Below are 25154 nucleotides of genomic sequence, written 5' to 3'. Positions count from 1 at the left end.
ACAAAAAGAACCGTGCCTTCCGTAGCAAAATTATCTTCATGCGTGAGAATGCACCATCTCATGCTGCAAAGAATACCTCTGTGTCATTGGCTGCTATGGGCATAAAAGGAGAGAAACTCATGGTCTGGCCCGCATGTTCCCCTGACCTCAACCCTATTGAGAACTTTTGGAGCATCCTCAAACACAATATCTATGAGGGTGGGAGGCAGTTCACATCAAAACAGAAGCTCTGGGAGGTTATTCTGACATCCTGCAAAGATATTCAAGCAGAAATTGTCCAAATACTCACAAATTCAATGGATGCAAGAATTGTGAATGTGATATCAAAGAAGGGGTCCTATGTTAACATGTAACTTGGCCTGCTAAGTTTTTTTGATTGAAAGAGCTTTTGATTTCTGTAAATATGACCTCCTGATGCTGCAAATTCAACAAATTACCATTTTAGTTCTCTTTACAACCTTCAAAATGTTTTGATCTCTGTTGTGCATAATAATGTGAAACAGTGCATTTTGAGTTTTTTAATTCTACAAAAAATTCTGTTATCATTAGATTTGTTCAAAAAAATTTGCATTATACTCCAACGGTTGATGGCTTGAAGATTATACTGACTGTCATTTGCATCGACTATTTAGGAAAATCAGCTAAAAATAACATTTGCATAATAATTTGGAACGCGGTGTATATTTTATATGAATAGTCCCAATAAAATACAGAGACACTGCCTTAGAAACTTCTATTTGTGCATTCTCTGACTGAACATGAGCAAAGATTTCTGAAGAAATTAGTCTATATTCACACGACAGCGGGAAAACAAATGGCCATTATAAACTGATCAACGGTCAGTTTCTCTTGGTCGTTTTTCATCAGTGTGTCTCCAAATTTTCATCCATTTCAAGTCCGTGTGACCGCTTTTAATTGCCGTTTTGCATCAGTTTTTCATGGCCATTCACTGTCCATATATGGGGACTCCTGTCTTGGGAGAACCCTCGAAATCACAGTCCATATATCGTCAGGGGCTCCTACAGGAGCGGAATGCCCAGCCAGTGCGATGCCGACGCTCTGGCCAAGGATTCTGGCATCTCAAAGCTCCTAAATGTCAGGACATTTAGGACAGTGACGTTAGGGGCTTTGAGATGCTGGAATCCCAGGCCAGGGAGCCGGCAATGCACCCTGGCCGTGGATTCCTGGAGGAGCCCCCGAAATCACTGTCAATATATGGACAGTGACTTCAGGGGCTTTCCCAAGACAGGAGTCTTGCACTGGACACGTGCTGATGTCAATAGGATCAAACCACAATCCAATGTGTATGAGAACGGCCAGTGTCTGTATTGGGGGAAACAAGGATCGGCAAGGATCACCCTGAGTAACGTACTTGGTTGTTTTGGTCATTCCTATAGACTTTAAATGGAGGTGCAGTGCATATGCTCGACCGCCACTGAATTAAATGTCCGCACTGCGTTCGAGCAGTAAGGAGGAAGGGGGGTACGGGACCACTTGTTCTCACGGTCGGTGGAGGTCCCCTCAGCGATCAGAAAATGATCACCTATCCTGTGGATAGGTGATAATTTATGATTTTGGAAAAACCCATTAAACACCTTAATATCTTTTTGAATTTCCAAGTCTTGCTACTGGGAGTGTCTGGGAAGAGCAGGAGGAAACTAGGTGGTAAAGGCCCCTGGGTCTCCAAAATGGTGGAGACCCTGGAGCATGTGTCCTTCCTATAATCCGGTCCTGATCACATCCAAACAGATGTGACCACTATGACCATTTACACATAGAAATGATCTCCACGATCAGATATTATCACTTGTGCAGGACATGAGCATGAGTGAAGTGTTAGGCTATGTTCACACACAAACTCAAAAAAGTCTCAAAATACAGAGCTGTTTTCAAGGGAAAACAGCTCCTGATTTTCAGACGTTTTTTTATGCCACTCGCGATTTTCGCTGCGTTTTTTATGGCCGTTTTTGGAGCGGTTTTCAATAATCTATGAAAAACGGCTCCAAAAACGGCCCAAGAAGTGACCTGCAATTCTTTTTCGCGGCCAGTTTTTTTAAAACGGCCGCTTAAAAAAAACGTCCCGTCGGAATAGAACGCTGTTTTTCCCATTTAAGGCCCGAAAAACGTGTTAACATACCCTTAAGGTGAGATGTGGACTTACACAATAGATCTGCAGAAGATATATACAGAGTGGCTATAACATAATTTTTGGTGTAGCTCCACCTAACTACATACCATGAACATACATTCTATTTATATATTGCTAAGTGACAACCTGAGACTGTTTATTATACGGACATGACGGACCCTTTTTTCAACTTATGTAACAAATGCTAATAAAAGGGGCAGCTGACAGGAAAGTGACCCTTAATTTCCATAAATTATCGTCTAAAAATGTATTTATTTATTTTTTATTGTAAAGAAAAAGAAGACATTGAAACGATTTATTTCCTAATTTAGTACCTTCTTGTGGTATTTTGTATTTGTAAGTGCACAGGAATATATAACAGAGTTAGTTTCATCAAATTTCCATATAACAGTCCCTAAATGCTTCATGTATGAAATTATTCTAAAACAAAATGGCATATGCGTGCTTATAAAAAAAACAAGGCTCAATGACATGTGCCAATACTTTTGAAACTTTTTTTTGAAAGCGGACTCATGTAATTAATTCTCTTTTTTATAAAGAACTGGCAAACCCCACAAACTATAAGGTCCTAAACAATTCTGAAATAGTACAGAATAAAGGCTTTCCAAAAACACAACCCGTCCTGACTTGCTTGCAGTGCAAAAAGTGGTTACTTGCCCCTTATGACAGGTAAAGGAATTCTGTAATGTAGCATGTAGTAGCGCTGGTCATATAATAACATCCGCTCATAGGCACAATCCAGACAGGGTGTGCATTAAAAAGTTGCACCCAGTCCCAATTCCAGCCTCTGTAGTACTTTTGTGAAAGAACATGACCCCATTAATACAAAACAAATTGACCATAGCATAGCAAAATAGCATCTTCAACATATACTTTGAGAAATTACTATTATATTATTATAAACAATTATTTGCCCCTTCAGTAACTCCTCCTCAGATTAAAATAAAAGATTAAGATTTACCATTAGGTGTTAAGCAAAAATCTTGAGAATGTACAAAGCAATGAAAACTGACATCATGGGTAATCTGAGATACATATGTAATCCGTGTTAATGTAATACGCCAGGCAAAATCTGAAAATACAGCTATTCCCCGGAGTAGAGGTGCCCAGAATTTTGGGATGGGAGCCTCCACTCCGGGCAATAGCTGTATTTTCAGATTTTGCCTGGCGTATCACATTATTGTAGCTGGGTGACACTGCTGAATACAGTACCGGCGGCTTATTCCTCTCTCCCTGATTAAATAAACGTAGGCTCGGCTGATCCAAAAAATGAATGTCTAAGTGGAGTTGCGTCCAATCAAATGTCACATATAAACACATTGTGCTGGATGTTTTTAAATTTTTGACCGGAGTGTTTATTGAGGTTTCTACTTATGACTATGGCCCACACGATGTGTAGGTTATGGATACGTAAGAAAACACACAGATACTTATAGACATTCACGTTTTGCTATGATTCTTTTAACCCTTCCCCCTCTACAGTAGTGTTAATTATTAATCACATAATGGTTCCTGCTGTCTGGATGCTTTAGATTTTATTGTTCTGTTGGGCTACCAATTTCTTCTTCTGGTTCTCCAGCAGTGTAATGGACTTCTCTGAACTGTCAATGTTCCTAATAAGGGTTTCTAGTCTCCTTTTAATTTTCTTTTGGTCCTCTATTGCGCATCCAATAATGATGGACTGGAACTTCTGGTTAATAGGTCCAGGCGGGACATCAGAAGTACAAGCGGCATACAAAGACTTCAGCTGGGTCTTTCCACCGTCCAAGTTGTCCATGACTTTCTTCAGAATCTCATCAATAATCAAGGTTGCTTGCTGCAGAGAGGAGTCTTGTTGGGGGTTTCTGATGGTTTCCACCAAGACTTCCACGGTCACTGTGCGGCTCATCAGACGTTCTGCAGTTAATGTCAGTTCTTCTCTTTCCCCTTGATATATAATAATGCATATGACAAAGAGTGAATGACACCATTAAAAATATGATAAGATGCTACAAATATGTTGTGATGACAAATTCGGATACTAAAGTATTCCGATTATTTGTCTTGTGTTTCAGTCATAACTGATGATATGGATGGATATAGATGTGGGTTGTCTTAAATGATCCTAGGAAAAATTGAGCCACACAGAGCTCAGTTACAGGACGCCTTTGCAATCTTGATTCATGTGGGGACTGAAAAGTTAACAATATTTAACTATTTAAGAAGTCGAATCCCTCGTGTCTTCGCATGATCCCATTAGTGCTGTCAGAAGATATTCCCAACCCCCCAGACGCTCTTAAAATATAGCTTACCATCACTTATGTTCCTCATGTCCTGGCTGGTCTTAACATCGTGAATCATCTCTATTAGAGACTCTTTCTCCAGCTCCAGTGCAGATGCCGAGTCACGTAAGGATTGGACTCTAGAAACACAATAATGCTTTATAAATAGAATATTTGGGATTATTTCTATTGAATTCAGTCAAATTTGTTACAATAGTTATTAAAGGCCTTAAAACATTTATTTAAAAAAAAATTCAAAGTGATTTAAAACAACTTATAAATTGAACTTTTATTAAATTTTTTTTTTTTTACTTTTTAAGATACAGCTTCTATGTATCCTGTATACATAGTAGCTGTATAGTTCTGTCAAAGCCGTGGCCATCACCACTGCTCAAGTGAAAGCTGGTCCTGCATCTCTGACACAGGATCCAGCATAAAACGATCACATCACAGGATCCAGGATAAAACGATCACATCACAGGATCCAGCATAAAACGATCACATCACAGGATCCAGCATAAAACGATCACATCACAGGATCCAGCATAAAACGATCACATCACAGGATCCAGCATAAAACGATCACATCACAGGATCCAGCATAAAACGATCACATCACAGGATCCAGCTAATAACGATGACATCTAAGTTCATAACTTGACACGCAAGACTAGCTTTCATCGGAGCCGTCAGTCCAGCTGACCTGACGGTATCGGCTTTGAGTGAATGATACAGTTTCTATGTATACAGGATATACAGAAGCTGTATCTTAAAAAGTAAAAAAATTTTTTAATAAAAGTCAATTCAAACATTGTTTTATATAAAAAATAAATTCTGGGTTCCAATGTGTACCAAAGTATTTCCAATTGACACGGTTCTGGTGGCTATGGATCATGACAGCCTCGACACAGACAGATGTATCACTGCTTGCCCGTGATATAGCTGCCATTTATTGTCAGTAGTTGATACATGACCCCTATTATCTTCAATACCAATTCTCAAACATTACATGTTTAAAGGGGTTTGCCCATCAGGGACATTTATGGAATATCCACTGGTACCCACGCATATCTCTAAAAAAGGGCGCCCTAAACCCAGTTCTACCTTTCTCGTTTCCCGCTGCCTCGCTGAGCTACGTTCCTGTGGATATGCCATAAATGTCCCTCATGGGCAAACCCCTTAAAAAATACTGATGTGTCTATGTTCAGAAATATGTTGCAAAGTGACTGTTCATATTTGAGGAAAAAATAGAGTTACACGTTATAAATGATGATACAATCGTCCACCATATTTTCTGACAGATTAACTCCTTAACCCCTTCACGACCAGCCCACGTGGATTAACGGGCTGCCGTGCTGGGCTTTTCTCCTGCAGCCCGTTAATCCACGTGGTGCCAGAACAGAGTGCACAGCGCTCTCCCTGTGCTCTGAATCTCTCAGCACACGCTGCTACTAGCAGCCTAAGTGCTGAGAGAAGACATCAGGACCGGATTGGTGTCGGTCCTGATGACGTGATCACCATGATAAACTTATCATGATGATCACAGCAAAGTTTGTTGCAGCAACAAACTTTCGTGCTGTTTGTTACACTGTTTCTCCTCCCTCCCTGTCAGATCGTTCTGAGACAGTGGGGGAGAAGAAGCTGTGCCGAGCAGCTGCTGTGTGTCTGCTATAAAGACACACCGACTGTAAAAACACACAAAAAACACCTCCACATAGATAGTGTAGTGTAGGCAGCTAGCTATAGTTCAGGTAGTCTGTTAGGTAGATAGTACTCAGACTAGGACAATTAATTAGTTAGTAATCAATTAGGGTGTGTGTGTGTGTGTGTGTGTGTGTGTGTGTGTGTGTGTGTGTGTGTGTGTGTGTGTGTGTGTGTGTGTGTGTGTGTGTGTGTGTGTGTGTGTGTGTGTGTGTGTGTGTGTGTGTGTGTGTGTGTGTGTGTGTGTGTGTGTGTGTGTGTGTACACGAACGATGCTAGGAGTCCCTGCCTCTCCGTGGAACTACTGTCCCGTACTGAAAACATGATTACAGTACGGGACAGTTGTCCTGCAGAGAGGCAGGGACTCCTAGCATCGTATATAACTATGATGCTAGGAGCCCGGCTCCCTGCACTGTGTTCGGTCCGGGACTTGCGGCCGAAATACGTCCGTCAATTACGGACGTAATTAGTGTGTGTGCACATACCCGAACGCCAATAAATTCAGCAAAAAACCTGTGGGGTTAAAATGCTCACTATACAACTAGATAAATTCCTTGAGGGGTGTAGTTTCCAAAATGGGGGTCACTTTTTGGGGGTTTCCACTGTTTAGGTACCACAAGACCTCTTCAAACCAGACATGGAGCCTAAAATATATTATAATGAAAAGGAGGCTTCAAAATCCTCCAGCTGCTCCTTTGCTTCTGAGGCCGGTATTTCAGTCTATTACCGCACTAGGGCCACATGTGTGATATTTCTAAAAACTGCAGAATCTTGGCAATAAGTATTGAGTTGCATTTCTCGGGTAAAACCTTCTGTGTTACAGAAATTTTTCTATTACAAATGAATTTCTGCAAAAAAAATTACATTTGTAAATCACACCTCTACATTGCTTTAATTTTTGTGAAATGCCTAAAGGGTTAAGAAACTTTCTGAATGCTGTTTTGAATACTTTGAGGGGTGAAGTTTTTAAAATGTTGTGATTTATGGGGAGTTTCTAATATATAGGGCCCTCAAAGCCACTTCAGAACTGAACTGGTCCCTGAAAAAAATAGGTTTTGGAAATTTCTTGAAAATATGAGAAATCGCTGCTAAAGTTCTAAGCCTTGTAACGTCCTAGAAAAATAAAAGGACGTTCAAAAAATGATGCAAATATAAAGTAGACATATGGGGGATGTTAACTAGTAACTATTGTGTGTGGTATTACTGTCTGTTTTACAAGCCGATACATTCAAATTTAGAAAAATGCAATTTTTTGCAAATTTTCTCTAAATTTTGGTGTTTTTTATAAATAAATACTGAATTTATCGACCAAATTTTTTCACAGACGTAAAGTACAATATGTCACGAGAAAACAATCTCAGAATCGCTTGGATAGGTAAAAGCATTCCCAAGTTATTACCACATAAAGTGACACGTCAGATTTGAAAAAATTGCCTGCGTCCACAAGGCCAAAACAGGCTCAGTCCTGAAGGGGTTAATATCTTTTTAATGCTTGATACATGAGCTTTAAATTTGTCTTTAAAGTGTAGCTAAACGTTTGACAAACTTCTGACATGTCATAGTGACATGTCAAAAGTTTGGATTGGTGGGGGTCCGAGCAGTGAGACCCCCACCAATCGCTAGAACGAAGCAGCTGAAGCGCTCGTGTGAGCACTCAACCGCTTCGTGTCTGTTCGGCTTTTTCCGGAAAGTCGATGTATCGGAGTACGGGCTCATAGACTTTCTATGGAGTCCGTACACCGATACATTTATTTCCGGAAAAGCTGCTTAGTTCTAGTGATTGGTGGGGGTCTCAGTGCTCGGACCCCCACCAATCCAAACTTCTGACATGTCACTATGAGATGTCAGAAGTTTGTAAAACGTTTAGCTACACTTTAAGTTCTTCAGGCTACTGAAAATATTTTGTCTAGTAACAGATCCTAAATCCATCTATGTAGTTAGATATTTAAAAAATGCAAATGTAATGCTAAACAAATCTGAGGCCCAAAATGTATTTTTTGGCGGTTCCTATGCTAGATTTCACTAATTGGTCTCTTAAGTTAAAATGACTTTGCCTACGTGTAAAATATGACCGGATATATAACAGGACACCATCAGATTAACCAGACGTTAACTGCCCATGCACTGACCATCAAGTCACACCCACTATTATAAACTACCCAGAACCTATTGTCATGATATCGGCACATAATTGTACTGTGCCTCTAAGGGCCTGTTCACATCTGTCGACTGTGCTATTGATTCCGTCAAAACAATGAAACCCTGTTACAACGGTGACAAACGGAAACCTTTAGCAACGTTTCCATCACCATTGAGATCAATGGTGATGCAAACGGAAGCTAAGATTTCCGTTTGCCTCTCCGTTGAGGGGTTAACCCGACGGAAACCTCAGACGGAACCCCTCAACGTAAAGGAAATAGGCAACGCTGATATGAACACAGCCTAAGAGGGGACTTGGTGAGGTAGAAAAGTAAATGTAATGCAAAGGGCAAGTGTCAATGGTCTGCAGGTCCATTAGCTGTAGCACCCGGCAGCACGCTCACACCTCGCTATGAAGTAATATGTAGAATAATAACAGAAAAAAACAGCATTTAGTGCCAGCATAGAGATCTTTGGGTTACCAACTCATGGGTATGGTCAGTTTTCCTATAAGGCTCTGTTTAAAATGGCATCATGGGTTCTGTTTTCACAGGATCCATGATGGATCACATTCACTTAAAATGCATCTGTCAGGTTTCTGTTTAATATTTACGGAGGGACTTTTGAGCAGTTTGTTAATTTTCTACGTTACAAAACTGTCGTAGAAAAGTCGTTCTTTTCCCCCCATAATCTCATCAGATTTCTGGACATTTTCTCTTTTGTATAGTGATATTGTTGGTATTTCATTATAGCAGTGACTAAACAGTAGTGCAGGAACAGACATGAGAAAGGAAATCATGTTCGGTCACAAAATGAACGTTGTAGATAAGCGGGAAGCAGATGGCAGCAGTTCAAGGTCAGTCCATGAGGTAAATAAACACAGTATGATTTGCTATTTCCCTACACCTGTCTTAGTTACCTGGTTTACTCCCGCTTTCAATGCATTTTATGATCACATGACAATATCATCTGTTTTCTTGACTTGATTTTGTTTTACAAGAATTGCACTCTACAAGGAAGTGTAATGGATACTAGCAATGCAGTTCAGTAGAAGAGTTCGATCAGAGGTCGCACTAAATATTTTTCAGCACAGTATAAGGCCTTATTTACACTAACGTGTTTCACGTCCGTGATACGCACGTGAAAATCACGCGTGTCGCACGGACCTATGTAAGTCAATGGGGCCATTCAGACATTCCGTGTTTTTCACGCAGCGTGTGTCTGCTGCGTGAAACTCACGACATGTCCTATACTCGAGCATTTTTTGCCCATCACGCATTCATTGAAGTCAATGGGTGTGTGGAAATCACGCGCAGCACACGAACGCACTTCCGTGTGCTGCGCATGATTCACGCAACAGTAGATCAAGAAATGACGGGAAAAATAAAACCACCTCCTTCATCTCTTTTTCTAAACCTCGTTTGTGTAAATAAGGCCTAAAAATAAGTATCTTAGTATTTTTAGCCAAGGAGGAGTATATAATTTGCTGACTGAAACATATTTAGTGCGACAATTTGTATATATGTAGTAACACATCCTCTGTTGTAAATGCTGCAGTCAGTCCTCAGTGTAGTATAAGGGTATGTTCACACTGAGTTTTTTGGCGCGGTTTTTGACATGGAAACCGCATCGGAAATCACGCCAAAGAACGGCCAAAAACGCCTCCCATTGATTTCAATGACAGGGGGATGCGTTTTATTCCCGCGAGCGGGAAAAAGAAGCGTCATGCTCTTGCTTCAGGCGTTTGTCTCTGAGCTCCCATTGAGATCAATGGGAGGCAGAGAAAGCGTTTTTCTGCTGGTTTTTTACCGCAGCACTCAATGGCTGCAGCTGAAAAACTTAAGGAATTTTGAGGCAGATTTTTCTGCCTGCAAAAGACTCCGTGTGAGCTAGGCCTAAGGGCTGTGGTCAGACTGTGGACTGCCTGACCACAATGTCCACAGCGTCGCAGCCACTTTCCAATAGGCTGGTACAGTTTATCACACCTCTCCTTTAGTTAAAGGCCCCACGGTAACACAGAGTTTCCCTTAGATTTGCCATCCATAAAATTGCATCATAAATGTGACTCTTGGGTGACTTCAATGTTTCCTCATGGGAAATAAAGTTGTGAAAAATTTTTAGCTGTCAGCTGCGGCGATGCCCCTTTTTTACATTTGTTAGGGCCCTGGCTGTCATAGAAACCATCGGCACCCTGCGATCACATCGCAGGTATGCCGGTGGGGTGAAAGAGAGAGCCCCCTCCCTCTAAAATCACTTAGATGCGGCGGTTGCTATTGACCGCTGCATCTGAGGGGTTTAACCCCTTCCCGACATTTGACGTATAGGTACGTCATGGAAAGCATTGACTTCCCGCATCTTGACGTACCTATACACCGAATGTTTGGGACCGGCTCAGAAGCTGAGCCGGTGCCTTCCATCACCGGATCTCAGCTGTATCTTACAGCTGACATCCGGCTGTAACGGCGGAGACCGAAATTAGCTTCGATCCCCGCCATTAACCCCTTAAGTGCAGCGCTCAAACGCGATCGCTGCACTTAAGGTGTTTGCAGCTAATCGGAACCCCAGTAATGAAATTGCCGGTGTTCCGGTGGCTGCAATGGCAACCGGAGGCCTAATACTGGCCTCCCGGTCTGCCTAGCACCGAAGCCGGTCAAGATCCGCCCGGCGGCGGAGCCTGATCTGCTTCCGTAGCTGCCGGCAAGATGGCGCCGGGTCAGGAGCTGATCCGGCGTCATCAGCGGTGGAAGTCAGCTGTACTGTACAGCTGACATCCACCTGTAACAGCAGGAACCGGAGCTAGCTCCGATCCCTGCCATTAACCCCTTCGATGCAGCAATCGAAAGCGATTGCTGCATCGTAGCGGTTACTAGCAGATCGCCAGCCCTGACAGGCAATCAGGACTGGCGACTGCTGTTATGGCAACAGGAGACACAATGGTCTCCTGCTCTGCCATTACGGAAGCCGATTTAGGCCCCGCCGGGAGGCGAAGCCTAATAGGCTTGCTGTCAGTGAACGACTGACAGATCTAATAGGTAGTGCAATGTATTAGGAAAAAAAAAATCTGACCGTTGGACCTTCAAGTCCCCTAGGGGACTTGAGAAAAAGTGTCAAAAAAGTATAAAAAAGTGTAAAAAAAAGTGAAAGAAATAAAAGTTTGAAAACAATAAAAGTTTCAAAGTAATCAAATAAAACACAATCCCCCTTTTACTCTTATCAAGTCCTTTATTATTGAAAAATAATAATAAACCATATGTATTTGGTATCGCCACGACTAGAGATGAGCGAACCGGGACAACCGAACCCGGTTTCGGTCCGAACTTCCGGAAAAGTTCGGTTCGCAGCGAATCCGAACTTCACCGGGTTCGGCCGAACCCGTTTTGACCGAACCCGGTCAAAAATATTATACAAATCGGCAGCCACTTGTCTCTATCAATCACTGATAGAGAAAAGAGGCTGCTGATTAAAAATAAAATAAAAAGCATTTCATACGTACCTGGTCGTTGTCTTGCGGACGAGTCTCTCTTCTTCCTCCAGTCCGACCTTCTTTTCTGACGCGGCAGCCTGTGATTGGCTGCAGAGGCCTCTGCAGCCTGTGATTGGCTGCAGAGGTCTCTGCAGCCCGTGATTGGCTGCAGAGGCCTCTGCAGCCCGTGATTGGCTGCAGCGCTCACATGGGCTGCATCGTCATCAAGGAATGTCGGGCCGGATGTCGCGAGGGACGCGTCACCAAGGCAACGGCCAGGAGACCGGACTGGAGGAAGCAGGGAGTTCCCGGTAAGTGTGAACGTCTTTTTTTTTTTACAGGTACTCTATATTGTGATCGGTAGTCACTGTACAGGGTACTGAAACAGTTACTGCCGATCAGTTAACTCTTTCAGCACCCTGAAGAGTGACTATTTACTGACGTCGCCTAGCAATGCTGCCGTAATGACGGGTGCACACATGTAGCCACCCGTCATTACGGGGCCTCATGCACACGACCGTAAAAACACCCGTTATTAAGGGTCGTAATTACGACCCGAAATAGCGGGCCCATAGACTTCTGTTAGCCACGGGTACCTTCCCGTTTTCTCACGGGAAGGTGCCCGTGCCGTTAAAAAGATAGAACATGTTCTATTTTTTTATTTTACGGGTTGTGCTCGTAATTACGACTCGTAATTACGAGCACGGCCGGCCGCTTTTACGAGCCGTGCTGTCATTATAAGGGTATGTTCACACGACAGCGTCCGTTACGGCTGAAATTACGGGGATGTTTCCGCCTGAAAACATCCCCGTAATTTCAGCCGTTATGGCATATGCAGGCGCTTGAACGCCGCGTCCATTACGGACGTAATTGGCGCTGCTATTCATTGGAGTCAATGAATAACGGCTCCAATTACGGCCAAAGAAGTGACAGGTCACTTCTTTGACGCGGGCGTCTATTTACGCGCCGTCATTTGACAGCGGCGCGTAAATTACGCCTCGTGTGAACAGACAAACGTCTGCCCATTGCTTTCAATGGGCAGATGTTTGTCAGCGCTATCGAGGCGCTATTTTTGGACGTAATTCGGGGCAAAAACGCCCGAATTACGTCCGTAATTAGTGAGTGTGAACATACCCTATGTTCACACGCACTAATTACGGATGTAATTCGGGATTTTTTGCCCCGAATTATGCCCGAAAATAGCGCCTCGATAGCGCTGACAAACATCTGCCCATTGAAAGCAATGGGCAGACGTTTGTCTGTTCACACGAGGCGTATATTTAGGCGCCGCTGTCAAATGACGGCGCGTCAAAGAAGTGACCTGTCACTTCTTTGGCCGTAATTGGAGCCGTTATTCATTGACTCCAATGAATAGCAGCGCCAATTACGTCCGTAATGGACGCCGCGTTCAAGCGCCTGCACTTGCCGTTTCGGCTGAAATTACGGGGATGTTTTCAGACGGAAACATCCCCGTAATTTCAGCCGTTACGGACGCTGTCGTGTGAACATACCCTAAATTTTATAGCAGCACGGCCCGTAAAATAGAAAAATAGAACATGTTCTATTTTTTTAACGGCACGGGCACCTTCCCATGAGAAAACGGGAAGGTACCCATGGGTAACAGAAGTCTATGAGCCCGTTATTGCGGGTCGTAATTACGACCCACAATAACAGGTGTTTTTACGGTCGTGTGCATAATGGGAGCACGGCTTGGAAAAACGACCGGCTGCCTGTGGCCGGCCGTGCTCCTCTCCTGAAATACTCTGTGCTGCCTTAAACTCTGTGGACAGGTCAGGATCCTGTTTCTTTTAAATGCTGCAAGGGAACCCGCTCGATCCACTATATAAGGCTGCGCTACAGTGCAGCATTTAAAAGAAACAGGATCCTGACCTGTCCACAGAGTTTAAGGCAGCACAGAGTATTTCAGGAGATGAGCGTGCAGATTCAGTGCTGCTGTGAACTCTGCTCTTACCATTACGTAGCTCTCAGTCTGTTACCTCTCCTCCACTCCTGTCCTCAATAACACCTTCACATGATTGGCAAGTCACCACCCCGCACAAGATCCGCACGCTCATCTCCTGAAATACTCTGTGCAGCTGTGAACTCTACTCTTACCATTACGTGGTGACTTGCCAATCATGTGAAGGTGTTCTTGAGGACAGGAGTGGAGGAGAGGTAACAGACTGAGAGCTACGTAATGGTAAGAGCAGAGTTCACAGCAGCACTGAATCTGCACGCTCATCTCCTGAAATACTCTGTGCTGCCTTAAACTCTATGGACAGGTCAGGATCCTGTTTCTTTTAAATGCTGCACTATAGCGCAGCCTTATATAGTGGATCGAGCGGGTTCCCAAGCAGCATTTAAAAGAAACAGTGTGTGTGTTTGGGTATGTGTCTTTGTCTGTTTTTGTTTTTATGTGTGTTTGTGTTTATGTGTGTTTGTGTAGATGTTTGTGTGTGTGTGTTTTTGTATATGTGTGTGTTTGTGTATATGTGTGTATATGGGTGTGTTTATGTGTGTGTTTGTGTATATATGGGTGTGTTTGTGTATATATATGGGTGTATTTGTATATATGTTTGTGTGTAGATGTTTGTGTGTGTGTGTTTATATATGTGTGTGTTTGTGTATATGTGTGTGTTTGTGTATGGTTGTTTGTGTGTGTGTGCGTGTATATATGTGTGTAGGTGAGTAGAAGTATTGTTATTGTTCACATTGATAACTGTTTTTTTATGTTGTTGCAGATTTTGATGTACCGATTGGACTACATCTTCGATTCGTTGGACTACTGCGTAGATCTACGTTTTTTTAAAATTTTAATAAAATGGTTAACGAGGGTTTTGTTGGGGATTTCTTATTTCAATAAAAAAGAATTGTCTTTGTGTTTTTTTTTAAACTTTATTAGTGCCTAGATAATGGCAGTTGGCTGATTGACAGCGTCCATTATTAAGGCGGTACTTAGTGTTAGCCGGTGCAGAGGCTAGCACTAACCACCCATTATTACCCCGGTACCCACCACCACCAGGGGTGCCGGGAAGAGCTTGGTACGATCCAGTACCCGACCATCTGTTGTGATGGTCGGGTACTGGGGCGGCCGTAGGCTGGTATTATGAGGCTGGGAAGGGCCAAAAACAGTGGACCTTCCCACCCTTGTAATGCTAGGCTGCTGCTGCTGTGTTGTATCGGGCTGGTTATAAAAATGGGGGGGACCCCACGTCGTTTTTTTTGGGGAATTTAACAAATTTAACAATAGACGTTGGGTCCCCCACATTTTTAATAACCAGCCATATACAAGGCCGCAGCAGTCTGGCATTACATGGGTGGGAAGGGCCACTGGTTTTGTCCATTCCCAGGCTAATAACACTGTGTTGTATGTGGCTGGTTATGATAAATTGGGTGGAACCCCATGTCTTTTTAAAAAAAATTTAAAAATAAATAATAAAAAAAAAATGACGTGGGGTCCCCCCCACTTTTATAACCAGCCAGATACAACACAGCAGCAGCAGCAGCCTAGCATTACAAGGGTGGGAAGGTCCACTGTTTTTGGCCCTTCCCAGCCTCATAATACCAGCCTGCGGCCGCCCCAGAGCCCGACCATCACAACAGATGGTCGGGTACTGGATCGTACCTGGCTCTTCCCGGCACCCCTGGTGGTGGTGGGTACCGGGGTAATAATGGTGGTTAGTGTTAGCCTCTGTACCGGCTAACGCTAAGCCTCGCCTTAGTAATGGCCGCTGTCTGAGTGACAACATCCATTACTAAAGTGGTAATAATAAAATTTGAAAAGAAAAAGACAAAAGATATAGATAAAATATTTTATTGAAATAAAGCACCCCCAACACAACCCTCATTAACCATTTTATTGTAGAAAAAAAAAAACCGTCATCGAAGTAGTCCTCGAAACCGACGTAGTCCAAACACCAAACCTGTAAAAAAAAGAAAAAATGAAATAAAACATGTTGTAAGCTTAGATTCAGTTTAATGTGTGATACTGACTGTTATACCATGTATAGAAGCCTGCCGTGAAGTTGACTTAGATACAGGGCGCCAGCAGACAGTATCATACATGGCCATACAGACATGTATACAAACAAACATACATACATGCAAACTATCATACATACATACACATGAAACCATACATACAAACATGCAAAGATACATACATATATACAAGCATGCACAAATATACATGCAAACATAAATACATGCAAACATAATTACATACATGCACATATATATAAACATACATGCAAAAATAAAAACATGCAAACATACATGACAACATACATACATGCAAACATACATACATACAAACATGTATACATACATGACAACATACATACATGACAACATACATACATACATGCAAATATACATTCATGCAAACATACATAAATGCAAACATACATACATGCAAATATATACATGCAAATATACATACAAACATGCACATATATACATACATGACAACATACATACATGACGACATACATACATACATACATAAAATGCAAACATACATGCAAATATATACATACATGCCAACATACATACATACATACATGCAAACATACACACATGCAAACATACATACAAACATACATACATGACAACATACATACATGACAACATACATGCATACATACATGACAACATACATTCATGCAAACATACATTCATGCAAACATACATTCATGCAAACATACATTCATGCAAACATACATACATGCATACATACATACATGCATACATACATACATACATTCATGCAAACATACATTCATGCAAACATACATACATACATACATACATTCATGCAAACATACATTCATGCAAACATACATACATACATGCAAACATACATTCATGCAAACATACATACATGCAAACATACATGCAAACATACATGCAAATATATACATGCAAATATACATACACATATATACATACATGCCAACATACATGCACATATATACATGCATACATGACAACATACATACATACATACATACATGCCAACATACATACATGCCAAAAAAAAAAATAATACGTTCATACTTACTTTCCTCCTGTCCGGGCTCCAGCGATGACGTTTCATCCATGTCGCCGCTGCAGCCTGTGATTGGCTGCAGAGGCGGTCACGTGGGATGAAGCGTCATCCTGACGTGCGTGACCGCCACTACAGCCTGTGATTGGCTGCAGCGGCGAAAGGGATGAAACGTCATCGCTGGAGGCCGGACAGGAGGAAAGTAAGTACGAACGTATAATTTTTATTTTTTTATTACATTTAAATTGTATTTTCCGCGCGCCGAGCATGTACTGTCAAGGTTGCTGAAAGAGTTAGTGCAGCCCATTAACTCTATCAGCACCCGAGACAGTAGCATGCTCGGCGCACGTAAGTGACAGGTTCGGTCCGAATCGAACTTTTTTGTGAAATTCGGCGAACTAGCCGAACCGAACTTTTGAAAAGTTCGCTCATCTCTAGCCACGACCATAACGACCGGAGGTATCAAAATATTATATTATTTATTGCACGCGGTGAACAGCGTAAAAAAAAACAAACTTAAAAAACGTTAGAGTTTCTGTTTTTTGGTCACTTTGCCCTTCAAATATTAGAATAAAAAGTGATCAAAAAGTCGCACGTATCCAAAAATGGTACCTATAAAAACTATAGCTCGTCCCGCAAAAAACAAGCCCTCATACAACTCCGTCGACAAAAAAATTAAAAAGTTATGGTTCTCAGAACTTGGCGACAGAAAAAATACATTCTTTTTACAAAAGTAATTTTATTTTGCAAAAAGTTGTAAAACATAAAAAAGTGCTATAAATTAGGTATCGCCAGAATCGTACTGACCCGCAGAATAAAGTTAACATGTAGTTTATAACGCATGGTGAACGCTGTATAAAAAAAAAACGAAAAAAGCTGTGCCAGAATTGCGTTTTTTTGTTTACCTGGCATCCCAAAAAATAGGATAAAAGGTGATCAAAAAGTTGCATGTACCCCAAAATGGTACCAATAATAACTACAGCTCGTCCCGCAACAAACCAGCCCTCATACCGCTACGCCTATGAAAAATAAAATTAGTTATGGCTCCAATAAGTCAGGAAATAAAAAAATATGCAGTTGTGCCCGAGGGGAACATTTCTTCTGTTTGAAGAGGCGATTTATCAAGGACCTAAAATTAGGGAACCAGGAAAGGGAGGGCCCAAACATATCCGCTGGAAGCGAGGGTGCCCGTATTATACCAGGACAACACTTCCCAGCAAAATTCCCCAAACTGCAAAGGCGCGGAGTGTGGACCAAAAGGGGGATAATAAAGGACGCCATATATCAGTGCGACACCGGCCTGTGCAGAAAGGATTGCTTCACAGCGTAACACACATCTATGGATCATTTTATTGTTTTTTTTTTACCCCATTATTATACCACCTGACTATGCCCTTTATATACTCTGCCCGGCTTACATGTACCCCCACATTATAAATGGAAACACCAGTAAGACTCCAAACAAAACTACTACCAAGCAAAATCCACGCTCCAAAAGCCAAATGGCATTTCCTCCCATCTGAACCCTACAGCGTCCCCAAACAGCAGTTTCCTTCCACATATATGGCACCGTCATACCCGGGAGAACCCTTTTAGCAATTTTTGGGGTGTGTGTCTCCAGTGGCATAAGCTGGGCACTACATATTTGCCACTGAATGGCATATCTAGGGAAAAATATAAATTTAGAATTTGCACCATCCACAGCGCATTCATTTATGGAAAAGACCTGTGGGGTGAAAATGCTCACTACACGCCATTAATAAATGCCTTGAGGGGTGCAGTTTCCATAATGGGGTCACTTCTCAGGGGTTTATTTTTATTATTTCACATCAGAGCCTCTGCAGTTGTGAACCAATACTTTGTAAATCGCCAAATTAGGCCTCAATTTTACATGGTACGCTTTCACTCCTGAGCCTGGTCGACTGTCCAGGCAAGACATTAGGGCCACATGTAGGGTGTTTCTAAAACCGGGAAACACCGCATAATAATTAGAGAGCTGTCTTGTAATGGTGGCACAAGCTGGGCACCACATATTGGCATATCTATGGAAAAAAATCCCATTTTCACTCTGCAACATCGAGTGCACACCAATTTCTGCCAATCACCTGCAGGGTTAAAATGCTTACTACACCGCTAGGTAAATGCATTGAGGGGTGTAGTTTCCAAAATGGGGTCACTTCTGGGGGGTTTCCACTGTTTTGGGCCCACAGGCGCCCAGAAACCAATCCAGCAACATCTGCACTCCAAATGGCGGTCCTTCCCTTCTGAGCCCTGCTGTGTGCCCAAACAGCAGTTTATGACCACATATGGGGTATTCCCGTACTCGGGAGAAATTGCTTTACAAATGTTGGGTTCTTTTTTTTCCTTTATTTGTTGCGAAAATGAAAAAATTTGAGCTAAAGCTACGTCTTATTGAAGAAAAAGGATTGTTTTTATTTTCACTGCCCAATTCTAATAAATTCTATGAAACATCTGTGGGGTCAAAATGCTCACTACACCCCTAGATGAATTCCTCAAGAGGTGTAGTTTCCTAAATGGTGTCACTTTTTGGGCGTTTTCATTGTTTTTTCCCCTCAGGGGCTTTGTAAATGTGACATGGCCTCCGCAAACCATTCCTGCTCAATGTGATCTCCAAAAGCCAAATAGCGCTCTTTCCCTTCTAAGCCACGCCGGGTCTTCAAACAGCCGTTTATTACCACATGTGGGTGTTAGGGATCTGCCAGGTACTTCATCTAGGTATACTCCTGGGATTAATCAATCCACACCTGAGGCCAGACCTGTTCGACTGACACCATCTCCCACCAACCAGGGTGGCAGGCTCAGGAGTGGGAGAGCCTATCGCGGCCTGGTCTGTCGGAGTTAGCTCCGCCCCCTGTCCTTTATTACCTGCCCTGTTCTCTCCCTCAGTGCTTGTAATTCTTTTGGATTCCTGGCCCCACTGCTGCTTGGTCCAGCCTGCTTCTGCCGTGCTTCTGCCTTGCTGCAGTTCTGCTTGACCTGCTTTGCTTTGCCCCTGGCTTGCTTCTGTCTCCTTGCCCGCTTGGGTGTACTCACTTCGTCCTGGTTCTGACTGTCCGTTCGCCGCTCCGTTTCCTCGTGACGTTCCGTGGCTACTGCCCCTTCCCTTGCATGTTCCCTGTTTGTTTTCCTGTGCACTTAGACAGCGTAGGGACCGCCGCCCAGTTGTACCTCGTCGCCTAGGGCGAGTCGTTGCAAGTAGGCAGGGACAGGGCGGTGGGTAGATTAGGGCTCACTTTCCCTTCACCTCCTTCCGGCCATTACAGTGGGGTATTGTTTTACTCGGGAGAAATTGCTTTACAAATTTTGTGGTGCTTTTTCTCCTTTAGTCCTTGTGAAAAAAAGGAGAAAAAAAAAAAATCGCTAAACCTACATTTTCTTTGAAAAAATGTTGATTTTAATTTTCATGGCCTACTTACAATAATTTCTGTAAAAAACCTGTGCGGTCAAAATGCTCACTGTACCCCTAGATAATTTCCTTGAGGTGTGTAGTTTCCCAGATGGGGTCACTTTTGGGGGATTTTGACTGTTTTGGCACCGCAAGAGCCCTTCAAACCTGACATGATGCCTAAAATTTATTCTAACAAAAATAAGGCCCCAAAATCCTCTAGGTGTTCCTTTGCTTCTGAGGCCGGTGCTTCAGTCCAGTAGCACGCTAGGGCCACATGTGGGATATTTCCTAAAACTGCAGAACCTGGGCAACAAATATTGAGTTGCATTTCTCTGGTAAAACCTTCTGTGTTATAAAAAAAATTGTATTAAAAATTTATTTCTGCAAAAAAATATGAAATTTGTAAATTTCACCTCTACTTTGCTTTAATTCCTGTGAAATGTGTAAAGGGTTAAGACATTTTCTAAATGCTGTTTTGAATACTTTGAGGGGTGAAGTTTTTAAAATGGGGTGACTTTTTGGGGGTTTCTAATATATAAGGCCCTCAAAGCCACTTCACAACTGAACTGGTCCCTGTAAAAATGGCCTTTTGACATTTTCTTGAAAATGTGAGAAATTGCTGCTAAAGTTCTAAGCCTTGTGATGTCATAGAAAAATAAAAGGATGTTCAAAAAACGATACCAATCTAAAGTAGACATATGGGGGATGTTAATTAGCAACAATTTTGTGTGGTATAACTGCCTGTCTTAGGGGGGATTCACACGAGCGTGTATTCGGTCCGTGCGGGCCGCGTGGTTTTCACGCGGCACGCATGGACCAATACAAGTCTATGGGGCAGTACAGACAGTCCGTGCTTTTTGCGCAGCGTTTGTCTGCTGCGCAAAAAGCGCGACAGGTTCAATAACTCTGCGTATTTCGCGCATCACGCACCCATTGAAGTCAATGGGTGCGTGAAAATCACGCGCACCACACGGAAGCACTTCCGTGGGACGAGCGTGATTCGCGCAACAGCAGTGAAAAGGATGAATGAAAACCGAAAAGCACCACGTGCTTTTCTGTTTCCGAACATCCAAACAGAGTGTCTTTGCGATGAGCGAAGCCGGACAAGCGTACCGAACTTCACCGGGTTCGGCCAAACTCGTTTTGGCCGATCCCGGCAAAAAAATTATCGGTACGCGACGTCAGGAGATAGTCACTGTCCATGGTGCTGAAAGAGTTAAACTGTTTCAGCACCATGGACCGTGACTTCCGATCCCAAAATACATGAACCTGTAGAAAAAAAAACGAAGTTCTGACTTACCGCTAACTCCCGGCTTCTTCCTCCAGTCTGACCTCCCGGGATGACAATTAAGTCCAAGTGACAGCTCCAGCCAATCACAGGCCAAGCACAGGCTGCAGCGGTCACATGGACTGGCGCGTCATCCAGGGAGGTGGGGCCCGATGTCAATAGAGGCGCGTCACCAAGGACGCGTCACCAAGGCAACGGCCGGGAAGTTCTCGGTAAGTACGAACTTTTTCTTTTTTTTCTACAGGTTTTGCGATATTGTGTTCGACATTCACTGTCGAGGGTGCTGAAAGAGTTAGCTCTTTCAGCACCTTGGACAGTGACGGCCGTCGGCTAGCCTCATCTCTATGATGCCGGCTGCGCGAAAATCACGCAGCCGCGCATCAGACACGGATGACACACGCAGCTGTCAAATGGTTTTTGCGCGCGCAAAACGCTGCGTTGTTTGCGCGCGCAAAAACGCAACGCTCGTGTGAATCTGCCCTTACAAGCAGATACATTTAAATTGAGAAAAATGCTAATTTTTGCAATTTTTCGCTAAATTTTGGTGTTTTTCACAATTAAATACTGAACATATCGAGCAAATTTTGCCAGTAACTTAAAGTCCAATGTGTCACGAGAAAACAATCTCAGAATCGCTTGGATAGGTGAAAGCATTCCGGAGTTATTACCACATAAACTGAAACATGTCAGATTTGAAAAATGAGGCTCGGTCAGGAAGGTCAAAAGTGGCTAAAGAGGGAAGGGGTTAAACAGGTGGGATTGATGTTGATTTCGATCCCGCCCGCTCAAGCATGTCTGTTCCGAGCCCTGAGCTACCTGCGGTAGCTGAGAGCAAGGAGCTTTTACTGCTCCTGTGGCGCAGATTTATTCTGATCCAGTGTCGTATAAATAAAGCCCAGTTAGTGACGGCTGTGAAAAAGCTTATTGACGGTCACTCACGCTGGGTTCCCACAAACATGTTACGTCCGTAAAGGACGGAACGTATTTCGGCCGCAAGTCCCGGACCGAACACACTGCAGGGAGCCGGGCTCCTAGCATCATAGTTATGTACGACGCTAGGAGTCCCTGCCTCGCTGCAGGACAACTGTCCCGTACTGTAATCATGTTTTCAGTACGGGACAGTAGTTCCACAGAGAGGCAGGGACTCCTAGCGTCGTACGTAACTATGATGCTAGGAGCCCGACTCCCTGCAGTGTGTTCGGTCCGGGACTTGCGGCCGAAATACATTCCGTCCTTTACGGACGTAACATGCTCGTGTGAACCCAGCCTAACAGGTAAAAATTCAGTGCATGTTTATTATTGCCTCAGATTCCACACTCAAAGCCGCAGATTAGCTCTATTGAATTACAATGGGGTTAACACATGTGCAAATCTGTGCTGAGTGAACATAGCCAGAGACAGAACGTATATTGAAGCAGACCAGTTCTTTAGAATACGGCATGCAACAGGCTGACATCATGAAGTACGTAAAACACAAAGTTGTGGTAACATCTAAACTCTTTGGCCCTGTTCACAGTTTTTTGACACGTTTTTTGACACGGAAACTGCGTCGGAAAGTGCGCCAAAAAACGGCCAAAAATGCCTCCCATTGATTTCAATGGGAGGCGGATTCGATTTTTTTACCGCGAGCGGTAAAAAATGCTCGCAGAAGAAAGAAGCCACATGCCCTATCTTCGGGCGTTTACGCCTCTGACCTCCCATTGACATCAATGACATCAATGGGAGGCAGAGAAAGCGTATTTCGCTGCGTTTTTGCCCGTGGCACTCAATGGATGCGAGCTAAAAACGTTGCGAAAAACGCAGCAAACGGAATTTTCTGCCTGCAGAAAACTCTGTGTGAACTCAGCCTTATGAGATCATGTGATCACCTTCTTTTCAGATTAAGAGGAATAAAAGGCTATTCAATGATGTCGTTGCTGAGCTATGTGAATATGAGCCCTCTTCACAGTTACACTCAAATTCCATGGCGTGGCTGGCAAAGATCCTCTCCTGAGCAGCATGAGTCAGTGCTGGGAAGTTTAGCGAAATGAAGAAAAAGAATCATGACAGCGAAGCAAGTAAGAAGAATAATAGTTTACTCTGCATGGTCTCCGTGGTTTCATCTCCATTCCAATAAAATCGGCTGGACAGACAAATTTCTGATCCAAATGCAGAAAGCGACTGCAAAGCCAAAGTCGTACTTTTCAGGGCAGGCTTTTTGCATTAACACAGGTGACTGCAATAGACACATGCTAAAGCCTCTAGTGCCTTAGGCTAAGTTCATATAACGCTCGTTGCCGATAATTGCCCTGTGTAAACAGGGCAGCGATCAGCAGATGAACGAGCAAACGCTCAATCATCTGCTGTTCGTATCATTTAAAAAAAGTAAAAGATTATCATTGTCGGCAGCACATCTCCCTGTGTAAACAGGGAGACGTGAGGCCGACATGATAATAAAGGATGGGGACGAGCCATCAGAGCAACGACCGCTCGTACACAGCCATAGGTCCTTGTGACCGGAGCAAACTAGCGCTGATCAACGATGCCTCGTTGATCGGCACTCGTTGCACCGGCTGAGTGTCAGGGGCTAATCCTGGAGCGGAATCCCCTGCCAGAGCGTCAGGGGCTAATCCTGGAGCGGAATCCCCTGCCAAGAGCGTTGGCAAACCTCTGGCCGGAGATTCCGCTCCTAGAGGTAACCCCTGACGTCACTGTCCATATATAGACAGCGAGTGGACAGCAGATGCCTTCTGGGCTCTCCCTCTCGGCGCTGCAGTGAATATGACATACGTGACATTACAATGTGTGTGTCAGACTTCAGTGTAGTGCCGAGGCCGGGGCAGAGAAGGAGAGTCCTGACATGCCAGGATCATGTCAGATGTTTTGTGAAATGACAAGTACACAACATGTATTTAATCTATCACAAACTATCCACCACTCATAAAATTGGCACATTTTTAGACCCTAGATCACCTTTTTGATGGACCATTGTGGTAAAAACTGATGTTAAAAACGGATGGTAAAAACTGATGAAAACTAACGACAACTGATGACAACTGATGGGTTTCGTAGTAAAAATTGTTCACACTACCGTTAGTATACATTTACCTCTCTTCTGTCAGAGTAAGATAGGATCGATACATTAAACGGAAAGCAACGGCTCCGTTAGAATTACCTGACGGTAGAGAGGTAAATGTATACTAACGCAAGTGTGAAAGATACATTTTTGCATCAGTTGTAATCACTTGAGAGACAAACAAACCTGATGCTGATGCAACTGATATATGTGAACGCACCCTTTAAGTAACTTGCAACTGTGTTAATGCATTCAAAGTCAAGGTAGAAATAGCTATGTCTGTACTTCTATTTCCTCCTGGGAACACTTCTAGCGTTGCTTAAAAAATCTGCAACAAATCGCACTGTGTGAATATAGCCTTTTTTGCAGATTTGAGACGCAGATTTTACCCTTTGCAATGTAAAGGGTGAAATTCGCATCAAATCCGCATCAAATTCCGCAAGGTTTGAACTCAGCCGAATTGTCTCAGGTTATATATTTTTTTTTTTAATTACTCCTGTGTCTAATTAGGCTATTAACTCTTAGAAGAATGTAAAAAACAAAAAAAAAAAAAAAAAAATCGAAAGCAAAACAATTAAATAAAAGGACTAAAAAAAAGTGACATATAATTGCTATCGCCACATCAGTCACGACCCACACTAT

General features: G+C 43.1%; 1 protein-coding gene across 2 annotated transcripts in view; it reads right to left on the bottom strand.

The window, feature by feature from the left end:
• Nucleotides 1-3480: 3480 nt before the first annotated feature.
• The window catches only part of BAG2 (BAG cochaperone 2), a 36353-nt gene continuing 14679 nt past the window's right edge, over nt 3481-25154 (bottom strand). Inside the window, exons 1-3 of one of the 2 annotated variants that reach the window (XM_075864144.1) lie at nt 5668-5814; nt 4441-4550; nt 3481-4075 (exon numbers count right to left, since the gene is read on the bottom strand). In XM_075864144.1, the coding sequence (XP_075720259.1) occupies nt 3678-4075; nt 4441-4550; nt 5668-5699 (540 nt within the window). In that variant the 5' untranslated portion in view covers nt 5700-5814 and the 3' untranslated portion in view covers nt 3481-3677. Of the gene's footprint in view, nt 4076-4440; nt 4551-5667; nt 5815-25154 lie in introns of those variants that run through there. The other variant, XM_075864143.1, reaches the window with a different exon arrangement.

Source organism: Rhinoderma darwinii, chromosome 4 (assembly GCF_050947455.1).
Source record: "Rhinoderma darwinii isolate aRhiDar2 chromosome 4, aRhiDar2.hap1, whole genome shotgun sequence".
Lineage (NCBI taxonomy): Eukaryota > Metazoa > Chordata > Amphibia > Anura > Rhinodermatidae > Rhinoderma > Rhinoderma darwinii.
The sequence above is the reverse complement of the archived record's forward strand: the minus strand, read 5'-3'. Positions and strand labels throughout refer to the sequence as shown.